The sequence below is a fragment of the Poecilia reticulata genome, linkage group LG18, assembly GCF_000633615.1.
Source record: "Poecilia reticulata strain Guanapo linkage group LG18, Guppy_female_1.0+MT, whole genome shotgun sequence".
Lineage (NCBI taxonomy): Eukaryota > Metazoa > Chordata > Actinopteri > Cyprinodontiformes > Poeciliidae > Poecilia > Poecilia reticulata.
Window position 1 is genome coordinate 13,150,468 of NC_024348.1, and position 12,238 is coordinate 13,162,705.

Consider the following 12,238-nt stretch of genomic DNA (forward strand, 5'->3'; position numbering starts at 1 on the left):
AGCTGCCAGTTTCCAGAGACTCCTTTAATAACCAAACCATGTTAGAAATAATAGTTCATCATCATCCGATGTGAGTTTTTACTGTTTATGCGTCTCTGTTTATGAGCGGCCCTCGATGGATTGAGTGTGATGGATGAGTGGATGGAGAGATGGTGAGGGGTGTGGGTGAGAGCTGGATGGGATGAAAGCATGGAGTCTGATGAATGGGTGGTCTGATGCCCACCAGTCATTTATGTGAAGTGATGAGGAGCAGCTGAATCGATGCGCTCATATTTTTATTGGCTTTTACGTTCCAGTACACCAGGCTCCTTTTCATGAATGCTTCTCTCAATTTCAGGCCTGACTTTTTACTTTAATACCAAACCAAGTTCAGTATTTAGTCTTTAAGTTCAATCTGGAGTCGCTAATTAGTTGGAAATGCTAAATATTGAATTTAATACACAAAAAAAATGGGTTATCAAGTCTGGTAATCTACAAATATACACTCTTCTCCTGAGAGATTTACTACTTCCTCTAAAGTGGAACAGTTAAAGGGTCAATATTCTGTAAAATCGACTCTTTTTAGCCCGATTTCATGTTATAATTTTATTCCCTCATCAACAACATACCTGGAGTGTTGCTGCTGTTTGAGAAATGGAAGCTTCTGAGCTTCCATCTCACAGAGCAGCTCCTTCAGACTAGCCAGCAGCAATTGGCAAACACCCTGTGTGCATCAGCTGAGCTCATTATAGGAGCTACTTTTCAGTGCAACTGTGGTAAAAATGTTGTTAAAGGGTTAATAGAGGAGCCATGTTGTGACGACTTCCTGGAGGCGGAGCTTCAGAAAGAGCAGGAGTTTTTAGACAGAGGCCCAATTTCAAGGCGCTAAATTATGAAGTCAAATTTCTTTTGTCTTATTTGACTTGTATAACAACTGAAGGTGACATACATACTTGATTGTGTTATAAAATGGCACTATGCACCTGAAAAATACGTAATATAGCCTCTTTAAGTCTAGAAGTATTTATACACTTTATCATAAAATTATGTAAAAATTGTGTCAGTTGAAAAACAAAAAAAATTATTTACTGTTTAACTAGAATTTTTATTTTCTCTTTGAATAATGAGTGTGGAAATATTTATTGGCATTTCAACTATCAAACATCCTTCCTGTTCTTTCAGACAAGCATATTGTTTATCGCAAAAACTTTTGGTACAATTTATTGTCCAGCAAAATGTGTTTTCTTGAGAGACTTATTTTCTATTTTATTCTAAAAATTAGTTGTTTCTTCATCATTTCATTGAAAGTTATTAAGAGTCTTTTTTTTGAAGATAAAAACTAATGTTAATGTTAAAACTCAGTAGTTGGTATTGAAAGTCTCCTTCACTTAAATGCCTGGAAAACCAAAACAAACACATTTCCAGTGAATATGAACTCAAACGTGGCTGAAAATCTCCGGTTTTTGTTATTGTTTGTTAGCCGTGCCAAGCTTGCATGTTTTTCACGTCGTTTTTTTTCCCCGTCCTCATGTGCAGGGTTATGGTTTCCCCGTGTCCCAGCTGTTTGACATGCTACTGGAAATGCGGGAGCAGTACGGAGAAATCCTGCTGAAGAGGTGGAACATCACCTTCAGGTAGGGATCAGGTTGAGCTGCGGTTATCAGAAGGTCACCAGGACCCTTTCTCAGAACGGCCCAGCCGGGGTTTGAAGTTTTACAAGCAGCCAGAGAGAGGAAGGGCTTTAAATTGCGTCCGGAATAGAATGGGTAGTACCATTCAGGACTCGGGTTGGGCCAGTGTGTGCTCGGGCCCGGCGTGCCATTGTTCCAGCATCCCTTTTGTCCCGTGACACCACTGGGACTCGGAGCAGTGAGAACGGACAAACAAACACACACACACATTCCCTCTCTCCTTCCTCTCTCTTTCTCGTTCACACACAAGCACTTGGGAAGCCACAGGAATGTTGTGTTGCATTGTTGGGGAGAGAGCCCTCTCCGGTTCACGGCCTCTCCATGGAACGCTGGAACGTCCGAGCTCCGGAGCGCCAAGAAGAAGTGGGGGTGTTGACTGAAGGGAGGGTGGTAAGAAAACCTCAAGCATCAGAATGACCCCCAGTGGGACGTGTTGGTTGTTTCTGGGAAGGAAAAACAGAGACTCATGGTGTCTTTCTCTCTTGCTTTATGACATCTAAGCAGGAGATTGGAAAATATTTACCTGAGATTTCTGTTTGTTTCCCTGCAGGCAGATTCTGGACCAGGACAACTTCAGTCCGATCCCGGTTTCTACAGAGCAGGAATACAGACAATACACTTCTCAGTTTCCCCTCCAAGACCCGGAACTGGAAAAGGTGGAGAGCTGCAACCTTTAACCAAACCGTATAACCACAGCAGATGAACCTAAAGCTATAATAAAACTCCATTTGTCTTTTAGCTTTCCTTCCCCAAGAAGCTTCCCTTCTCCGAGTTTGTGCCAAAGGCCTACTGCCAGCTGAAAGAGTTCATCTACGCTTGCCTGAAATACTCCGAGGATCTTCACCTCAGGTAGCTTCTTGGTTTTCGCCTGATTCCTCATGAAAAATTGCAGCGTTTTAGTAAACTCAAGTGCTTCACTCCACTCAACCAACGTCATCAGAAAATATCCTGCAGGATATAAATAAAGCAGGTGAAAACAGAAAACTTACCACCACTTTTAGACAGAAGTAAACACCAACAAGCGTCACATGTGGGGTTCCTCAGGGCTGTGTGCTCGGGACACTTTGGTTATATCATATGGGTAAAAATTGCATAATATACCAACAAACTGTAAAACTTTGTTGGTGTATAATTGTTGTTTGTTGGTATGCAACATTTGTTATCACATACCGACCAACGTCACAGGTGGGGTTCCTCAAGGCTGCGTTCTCAGTTCACTTTTCATGTTAATGTGTAAAAATTGTCTAAAATACCAACAAATTGTAAAATTTTGTTGGTATGTTGTGTTACATACCAACAATTGTCACATTCTCATGTGTAACGCAGGTCATGGTTTGCAGACAGTTGACTGACTTTGCAGAATATTATTTTATCTTGACAATGATAATGCTTTTAAAAATATAAATGTATATTATATGTTTTTTAATATGATCCGTTTTATGGGGAAAATCCTTCAGGCCTTCTGTGAAAATTGAACGTTATTAACCTGTTTATGCCCAAGTCTAGCTCCCGTAAAACTTAAAACAGTTGCCAATCAATCAACCAATCAATCAGGTTTATTTTATAGCACATTTCAACAGGGAGGCAGTTCAAAGTGCTTTACATCATAAAAACAACACACAGTCAACAGTCGTGAAAACCAGTAACAAACGAAGCGTTTTAATCAATCAATCAAATTTTATTTGTATAGCACATTTCAGCAGCAAGGCATTTCAAAGTGCTTTACATAATTGAAATAAAAAGACTGAGACTGATGATCATCAACACACATCAAAGTCACCTCCAGTGTGTTTCTGTTTATGGAGGATTAAAGTGTTAATTCAAGCTGTGCAGCTACTTTTCTTTCAAGTAGACAAGCGATCCAGAAGCGGCTTCCTTCCTGTCCGGAAGAACTGAACAAAGCTGGGACTCGGCCAGTCACACGCTGAACAACATGCAGGAAAGCAGACAGAATCCAACTCGCCCTGAATCACCACGCTTGAAGAAAGCAATCAGATCAATGGATAGGAAATAAATTGGAGAGGGGGGAAGCACTGATTTGTGATTGGAGCAGAAACAGGAGAACGAGTGATTACTCTTTGGCTTGAGACTGAAAGGAAGGAGCTGCTGCAGCAGATTCAGAGAAGCTTGTTAGAAGATGAATATGTCGGGCCCTCTGCGTTTTGCTTTGCAATGTTTGACATGTTGAGAATATAAACCAGTTCTGTCCTCATGTAAAACCCACCATCCAACCTGAACAGAGCGAAGTGGATCTCCAAGTGAAAATCTCTCTCTGACCAGACGGGACAAATCGCTGCCCTCAATCAGAGTAATGACTCCCAACTCTTTGAGCTCCCTTGATTTCTGCCGTCATGCACGCCCTGCTATCCGGTTGCCACGGCGGCACGCCTTCCTGTCGACTACAAACACGCGCTGGCTTGCAGCGACGGAAGCAGACGGGATGATGGAGCCGGATTATAGTCATCGATATCCCTGACCTCTGGGCTTAACCTCGGCTCACGTTTGTAATTAGGCGGAAAGAAGCGACTGCAGCGCCCCCCCCACTCCCCCCCTTCGTAGAGACCAGGACAATGGCCTTAAAGGAAACTTGTGATGCCACGCCTCGCTTTTAACTCCTTAGCCGTAAACATGGGATGAGGCCGTAAACCTGGGCAGACGTGACTGCGTTGGAGTCACATATTGGGTTGTTGTAAGTCGTTTTATTGTTCGCCTGACTGTCGAACCTTTCTGCTTTGCTTGAGTAGCATGTTCTCTTGTCTTTCCTAATTTTAAGAAAACCTGAGAGAAATGGACTCCATGTCATGTTGGTATTTATACCCCAGGGAAACATGAATATGAGTCAAAATTTCCTCAAAAGTCTTATTAACTTTAAAAAGTAAAGTGCAAAAAAATGCTTGATTCAGGCTGTCCATGTCAAACACTCAATATGAATGTTAAAATTCATCACCATTATCACATTATCAGTATTTAAGAGAGAAAATGCCTGGTGGACGATGGAAAACAAACAAAGTTCATTTTAGTGCATTAGAACTAGATCTTTAAAAAAGCTCTCGATTTTCTGGTTTCTGTCAGATAAGACGAACTAGTCTGATTATCACAAATCAAGTCATTTACTAGCAAATTCTTTGAAGAGAGAAATCTTATGTCCAGCAAAGCACATTTAGTTTGTCGTGTATTTTGCTCTTTTTAGGCTGGGTTTTCCTCCAAATGTTCACCAATTATCGCTTTGACTTCCAGAACATAAACATGTTCTTACTTAATTTTATTCTTACATCCCTGAGTTGCTTTGTTTAATGCATCCGTGCTTCATATATTTGGCTGAAATCAGTGATTTTGAGGACTCCTCCCCCTCCTCCTGCTTTTAACCACAGCTGGTTGGTAGAGACATCGCTTTGCGACGTGACAGAGAGCTGGACGCTCGCTTGGCTGGCGCGTTGCAGATAGAACTCTGTGATTGCTCCTGGAGGAAAAGCGGTGATGAGGTGGCGAAGACGTGAACATCCGCAGGAAAGAAAGCGACTCGGAAATAAGAGGAGCGTTTTGACAGAGGTTTTCTTGTGTAATTCCCCTTGTGTTGAAGAAAGTGAAGATGAGAGGCGCTGCTCAGATGCTCCGGTGGCAGACGACTGAAAAAACGTCTCGGCTTCTCCGGTAGAAATTAATATTCATATAATAAAATTAAAAGGGAAAAGATGGATTTGAGGCATGTCAACTCTTTAGATGTATTTATTGACATTTCTACTGTAAATATAGACACACTGTAGTTATTGAGAAAAGCTCTGAAACTGCAGTTTAACCAGCAAATAACAGGAAGTCACACAACTGAAGCACCTACTTCAAAAATAAGAGGAAGTCTGTGCTAGAAGGAGTAATATTAGGAAAATAAATGCGCTTATTCACCTTCTTGGTGAATAAATGTCTGATATTTGTATTAGAAAAATTATTTGTTCACTGAGCGAATATATTTCCAGGATACATTAACAAGTACATCATCATATAACGGTGCGGTCAGTATATCAGTAAGGAAAACCATGTCTGGACTTTAACATGCTATTAATTATATAGATCTTAACAGGTTTCAGATTTTAACGCAATTAATCAGTACAGTGTAAAATTAGAATATTACATCAGTCCAATAAAAATAAAACCATTTTAACACAGAATAAAACCTATTGACTTACATGTCGATGTTTTGACATGTAAGGGGTTAAAGGTTAAAGGTGCTTTTAATCTGATTTGCAACAATCTGATGGTTAATAACAGATTAAAAACAATGAATATCTTTGTTGTTGAGCTCGTTTGTGTGTTTATTCAGTAATTTAGCAGTTTTTGAATCGAAAATGTTGCTCATTTTGTCGATTTGTTTTCGATAAAAACTCTATTGATGGATTACAGACCCAGTAATTAACTCGACTAATGACTTTAATCAAGTGAAAGTGGATCACTTGTTTAAGTGTGTGTGAGATGTTTCCATCAGTCAGTTAGCATGGCTGATAGCAGCATCGGCCCTGCTGTGTGTGTTGGATGGCCCTGGGCCGGCATCCCTCCATCCATCCCTCAGCGTGTTGTTAACATGTCTGCGTTGAAGTCGTCTGGCCTCTCTGACAGAGCCGACCGCCGGCTGTTTATTGTGACTGATGGCAGCATAAATACAATGAAATTCAATCTGAGCCCTGCGGCGCGGCTATATTTGTACACCCACAGAGTTCACTACGATGCATTGACTTTTTGCCACTCTCTGCACACATAATTTCTGTCCACTCGGCACTTCTGCTGCTCCAGGATTTTTTTTTTTTCAGATTTTTCTTTTCAGGCCCCCCTGAGTTGTCGGAACGTTTTTTGGATTCTTGAGCTTCTTTGGAAGCGGACTGGGTTTAGGGTTCCAGCGTTCGCTCCCCCTCAGGCGGACCTGCATGCGTCTGTGTGTGTTTAGGTTGAATTCCAAGCGCAATTTACTGATTTGGTTGGAATGAGTCTGTGTGTGTTATCCGCAGGGTTCTGGAGTCGGAGACGGAGAACAGAAAAAAAATAAAAATAAAAAAACACGGATTATTCTTCATTTCTCAGTGGGAGAAACCGATCCTGCTCCTTTCTGCTGATTATCTGTGTGTGTTTCACCTCTTCAGGCCCTTACATGGATCCCTCTGACTCCTTCTGCATTTTGTCGCGCAGTTTGTTTCTTCCAGGAACCTGATATTAAGCTCCCTTCCAGGGGAATTTGCTGCCATGCAAAACGTTACCGGACTCACTGGTAACACTGTGCAGAAATTTGTCTGAGTTTCCTCACCAAACATCAGCCTCATTTCAAGCAAAACAAACGGATAGCATGTCAGTCATCCTGCTAAGCTGCTCTGCGCTGCTGTCATGAACTTTCTTTATTAGGTAACTTGAGCTCGTCTCAGGGTTTTGCCTGGTTGGCGGTGCAGAGTTGGTAATTTACCGACCATTAAAATCATGTAAGAAAACTTTTTCAAAAAGGATGACTGGCTTTTTTTCTTTTCTTTTTGTGGATAATTTTTTACCTTTAGCAGAGATCAACTTATTTAAACTTTATGGTCTTATCAGGAGATTTAAGAAGAACTTTTTAGCGAGTGACAGATTAAGACATCGTAAAGATGTTAAGGTTGGCTGACATTTAGACTTTTTTTTTTCCAAATGGAGAAATTCACTTTTAACTGTTTTTGCTGGCATTGAGACGCAGGGTTAGGTGGGTTGCTCTTCTCCTTGCTCATGTAAAAAAAAATTCTCTGTTTTGTCCCAGAACCACCATAGGTTTTAATTCGATTTATTAGGTTTTACCTCATGGACCACAAAACTGTATATAACTGTAATTTAAATGAAATTCAGCTAATTTCTTAAAAGATTTGTGTGACAAGTTTACATTTCTATGCGACCCCCTTTACTCTGACACCCTGAAATAAAGTCCCTTAAACAGAGCAATCTACTTGTGTAGTTATGTTTCCATCCAGTTGTTGAGAAAACTTTTAAAATCTTGCAAAAACAGTTTTACAAATGTCTCTAAATGCTTGTTGTGCAGAATGTATGAGCTGTACAATGGCTGCTGGAAAAGAAAAGTCTTTTGTTGCCGACTTACCATCCAGAAACCAGTTGATGCATTCTTGTTCGTTGTGCAGGAGGTTGCACTTCTGCTTTTCAAAGTTGCACGGTTATATATTTGTGCATCGGTTTGCAGCCATTTTCATGTGAAAGTGTAAATTTTGAGTTGGGGCTTCAGCAGCTTATTTGGATTAAAAGAGGCCCTAAAACAGACTAAAATCTCCTTACTTAAGAACAACTTAAGTATAACTTTGTGCAAAAATTGTAGCTAACATGTTTTGTATTGCCCATAGACTTGTCCTAAGCTTTTCTTAGGACAAGTGAAAGGTCAAAACATGAAAGGTCACCTTTAGAGGTGGTAGAGATAAACTTCAAAAGACATACAGCTATAAAAGCAACAAAAGGTGTTGGATACAAGAACCCACCACACTTTTTAGGTTTTTACTTTTTAAACTATGAATCATTTTCCTTCCACTGCACAACATTGCACTATTTGTGGTGTGTGGCATTAAAGTCTGAACAGAATCCAGTGAAGTTTGCGACGGGTTTGGAAACAGTGAACACTCTGTGAGACGCTGTGAGCTCAGGTGTTTCTTTGTCTTCAGTTCCACGGAGATCGACGACATGATCCGCAAGTCGACGAATCTGCTGTTGACCAGAACCCTCAGTAACTGCCTTCAGTACGCCATCAAGAAGAAGAATGTGGGCCTGGCAGAGGTAAAGTGGATCATAGTAATCTTTGTAATTATCATTATTATTGACTGAGAGGAGGAGTTCATCAAAGTTTGACTTTTTAAAATGGAGAAATCCCTGAAAATTGACCAGAAATGGCCGACTTCCTGTCGGTTTTAGATCCGAAAGACTTTTTGTTGTTCAATCTGTACACCAGATTTTAAATGTCTAGAGCCACGCCTCTTTTGAATCCAATATAAATATTTAAGTTTCATGAAAAGAAGGCTGGTGCATTTTATTTCATTTTATTTTAGTCCTTATATCAGTTAGTCAATCAATCATTAGTTCAAAGTGTTTTACTCATTAAAAATACAAAGTTATAAAAACACCATGCAATCAACAGTTGAGAAACCAGAAACAAACATCACATTTTGATTTGTGCCATCATCGAAATCATGAATACACATAAACTATGTTGGTCAATGTTTTTATTATGGTTCAAAAGCAACAGGTGCGTTTTAGCCCTGATTTAAATAAACTCAATGTTTCAGTTTTAAAATGGCTGAAAATTCAAAGTTTCTTCCTGTAAGAAAATGTTCCTGATTCTGCCTTTAGCCCAAGTTTGCTCTCCCTTTCCTCAAACTCTGATGCATTTGGTTACAGATTGCTGATGTTTGCTTATGTAGTTGGTGCAGGTGATCATCAACACCACCCACCTGGAGCAGAGCTGCCACTTCCTGGAGGAGTTCATAACCAACATAACAAACGTCCCGCCTGAGACGGCGAACGCCACCAAGCTGTACGGGACCGCAACGTTTAAGGTCCGCTTTGTCTTCCTGCCTTCATTTCTACAAACAAACCAGCTGCTGGTTTACCTCCAGCAGGCTGACATGGCTTCAATTTTGCTTTTGTTGTATTGTTTTTGTCTGTCTTTGTTGTTTAATTTAAAAAAAACATTCTTTATTTAACAATATGAACCCAACATAATACGCTTATTTTGATGCAGCTCTGGATAAAATGAAGATGCCACTTGAAATGATCAGTTTCTCTAATTGTACTATTTATATGTTTGAGTAAATGAACATTGTTCTTCTATTCTATGAACTTCTGACAACACGTCTCTGAAATTACAAGTGAAAATTTTGTATTTATTTTCAGAAAATGAGAAAAGGTCAAAATAACCAAAAAGATGCAGAGCTTTCAGACCTCAAATAACGCAAAGAAAACAAGTTCACATTCATTTAGAAACAGCAAAGTTAATGTTTAACTCAGAAAGAGATCAGGAATCAACATTTGGTGGAAAAACCAGGAGGTTTTCAGTGGCGTTCAGTGCAGAGGGCTCTTATTTTTTTCCAGAGCTGAATAGACACATACATACGCTTCCTCATATAATACATGCATGCTCAAAATGTACATATAAACGAAAACATGCACAATTTATATATATTAGATGTAATCTTCCTCTTACTATTTTCCTCTGTGTGTCCTAAATGGTCTTTAACGTGGCTTATTTGTGACTTAAATGATCACGGCTGTGCTGGAGCAGGACGCCCGCCATGCAGCCGAGGCGGAGATCTACACCAGCCTGAACGCCAAGATCGACCAGTTCCTGCAGCTGGCAGATTACGACTGGATGTCTGCGGCGCAGAGCAGCGGCGGTCTGACCACCAGCGACTACCTGGTCGACCTCATCACGTTTCTGAGGAGCACGTTCAGCGTCTTCACCAACCTGCCGGTTAGCACTCACACACACACACAGTTGGAGTCCATTTAAGTTTCAATACTGTAATACTGAGAAAAAGATACATTTCTGCAGCAGTTTATAATTTGTCTTTGGGACAAGAAGGATATCCTGTAACTGTCGAGGATTTCTGCTGTTTGGTTTGAAAGCGCCTCGTCGTGTCAGAGGGCTGCAGCACAATCTGCTTTAGTTCGTTAGTGTGGGCTTGTTGCAGATTAGATCGTTAACGTGGGCTTCGCTAAGATGGTTAAAGGGTGAGCGGGTCGGGTCAGCAGGCCCGGATTATCCGCAGGCTCAGGCCATTGACACTAAAGCCCCAGCGGGAATCGCCTTACGCTCAGTCAGGATGCCACAGTGCAACATTTACGGCTTGCAGAGCGTGTTGCACAGGGCAGCCAGAAAATCGCTAAATCCTATTAATTCAGAATGCCTAAAAGCTTATTAAGGTGCCCAAATGCAACAATGCCTTTAAATAAAAACAACATTGCTGTAAATGTGTTATTTTAAAGATCTTTTGTGAGCTGCTTGTGACTTCAACTTGGAACGCGATTAGTTTTTACTCTTTTAATTAAATGTAGGGATTTGTGATGTATCGGCATTAACATTGTATTGGCTGATTTATTTATTTTTATGTATTTTCCAGTCAAATAGTGCTACTTTGTAGCACAATGGCGTTACTTTCAGATGTAATAAAAAGTTACATAAATGGCATGACTTAAAAGAAACGTAACACCTTGAAATTGGGCCTCTGTCTCTTTAAGAAATGTCTACGCTAATCCAACCTTCATCACAGTTTCTCCATTCACCCTTTGACCATATTTATACCAGCGTTGAGTTGAGAAGTAGCTGCTCCAATGAGCTCAGTTCCACCAGAGGTTCGCTAATTGCTGCTGGCTAGTCTGAAGGAGCTGAGTGGGTATGTTTGTGATGGGGGAATAATATTACAACTATCATCGTTTTTCTCTTTTCCCTTTCTCTTTCTGACAAAAATTGGATGACAAAAGTCTTCAGTCAGGTGCTTTGGTCTCAACTTAACCTATTTTTGAAGATCATTTTAACTTGCATAATTCACTGTATTTGTCGTTTCTGTTTTATTTATTTGAGATAGTTAAAATGTCTTCCAATCTTTTTGTTTAATATTTATTAGAATTTAAAGTTTATTGATCTTTGAAAATGTCTTCTTTCATCATTATCCCATTATTACTACCATATATATATAATATAATATGTACCATATATATAATATATGTCCATCCTTGGTGGTTAACTGAAAATTTACCACCAGTTTTTTTCAACAGGCTTATTTCTGTTTCTAATCCATAAGAGAGGAAGTGCAAAAAACTTTTAAGCTTGTCACTAGAAAGAAGGTGTAAACATTTTTCTTACTATTGTAATATAGCAGACCCTTCCAATAATCTTGCATACTTATGGTCTTTTCAGTCTTACATTTCATTCAAGGTGGAATGAAAACAGTTCTAAAAAGTCTTGAATTTGGAGGGGTGTGCATAAGTCACCAGGAAGGAGTCTTCATGAAAGTTTGACTGTTGACGTGATTAATGACACTTTAACCCTATGGAGGCGAGGTCTAAATGGCCATCCCGGCGCGCAGTCTCTTAATCCTTCTTAAATTAATGGTTTAATATACCATTGTCAATCCAAACTTAATATTTAAAGATTAAAATCCCTGTTTTAATCCCAAGCCTCCTGAAATATACCCTTCTGAAGTCCGTCATGGCGTCTCGAATGATCAAGTGATGCAGTTGCAAAGGGTTAATAGTTTGAGTCATGCAGAACTGATTTGACCGTTTCCATAGCAACCATCAGAAGTAAGACATTCCCCCAGAACTACAGTGAGCTCATTGTCTATGACCTCATCATCTATGACATAGATCAAAGAACATCTGAGGTTATGAATGCTTGGATCTCAAAACAGGAGGTCATATCCAAGAATCTCTTTGACTTATAGCCCTGCGTGTTTTTGTGATTTTAGAATGGCACAGGTTGTAGCAACCGTGTTCTTTCCTTTGACTTTTGGTGCTGGGTATTTGATTACCACCGGAGTGAGGAAAATCTTTAATAAGATTCTTCCAGGAGTGAC

The 12,238-nt window shown here is 40.0% G+C and overlaps 1 protein-coding gene across 2 annotated transcripts in view; it reads left to right on the plus strand.

Moving 5' to 3' along the window:
• exoc6b (exocyst complex component 6B) overlaps positions 1–12,238 on the plus strand; it is an 89,927-nt gene that overhangs the window by 32,698 nt on the left and 44,991 nt on the right. For both annotated transcript variants that reach the window (XM_008435626.2, XM_008435627.2), the window contains exons 13-18: positions 1,516–1,613; positions 2,221–2,326; positions 2,410–2,519; positions 8,333–8,444; positions 9,086–9,220; positions 9,946–10,134. In XM_008435626.2, coding sequence (XP_008433848.1) covers positions 1,516–1,613; positions 2,221–2,326; positions 2,410–2,519; positions 8,333–8,444; positions 9,086–9,220; positions 9,946–10,134 — 750 coding nt within the window. The remainder of the gene's footprint in view (positions 1–1,515; positions 1,614–2,220; positions 2,327–2,409; positions 2,520–8,332; positions 8,445–9,085; positions 9,221–9,945; positions 10,135–12,238) is intronic.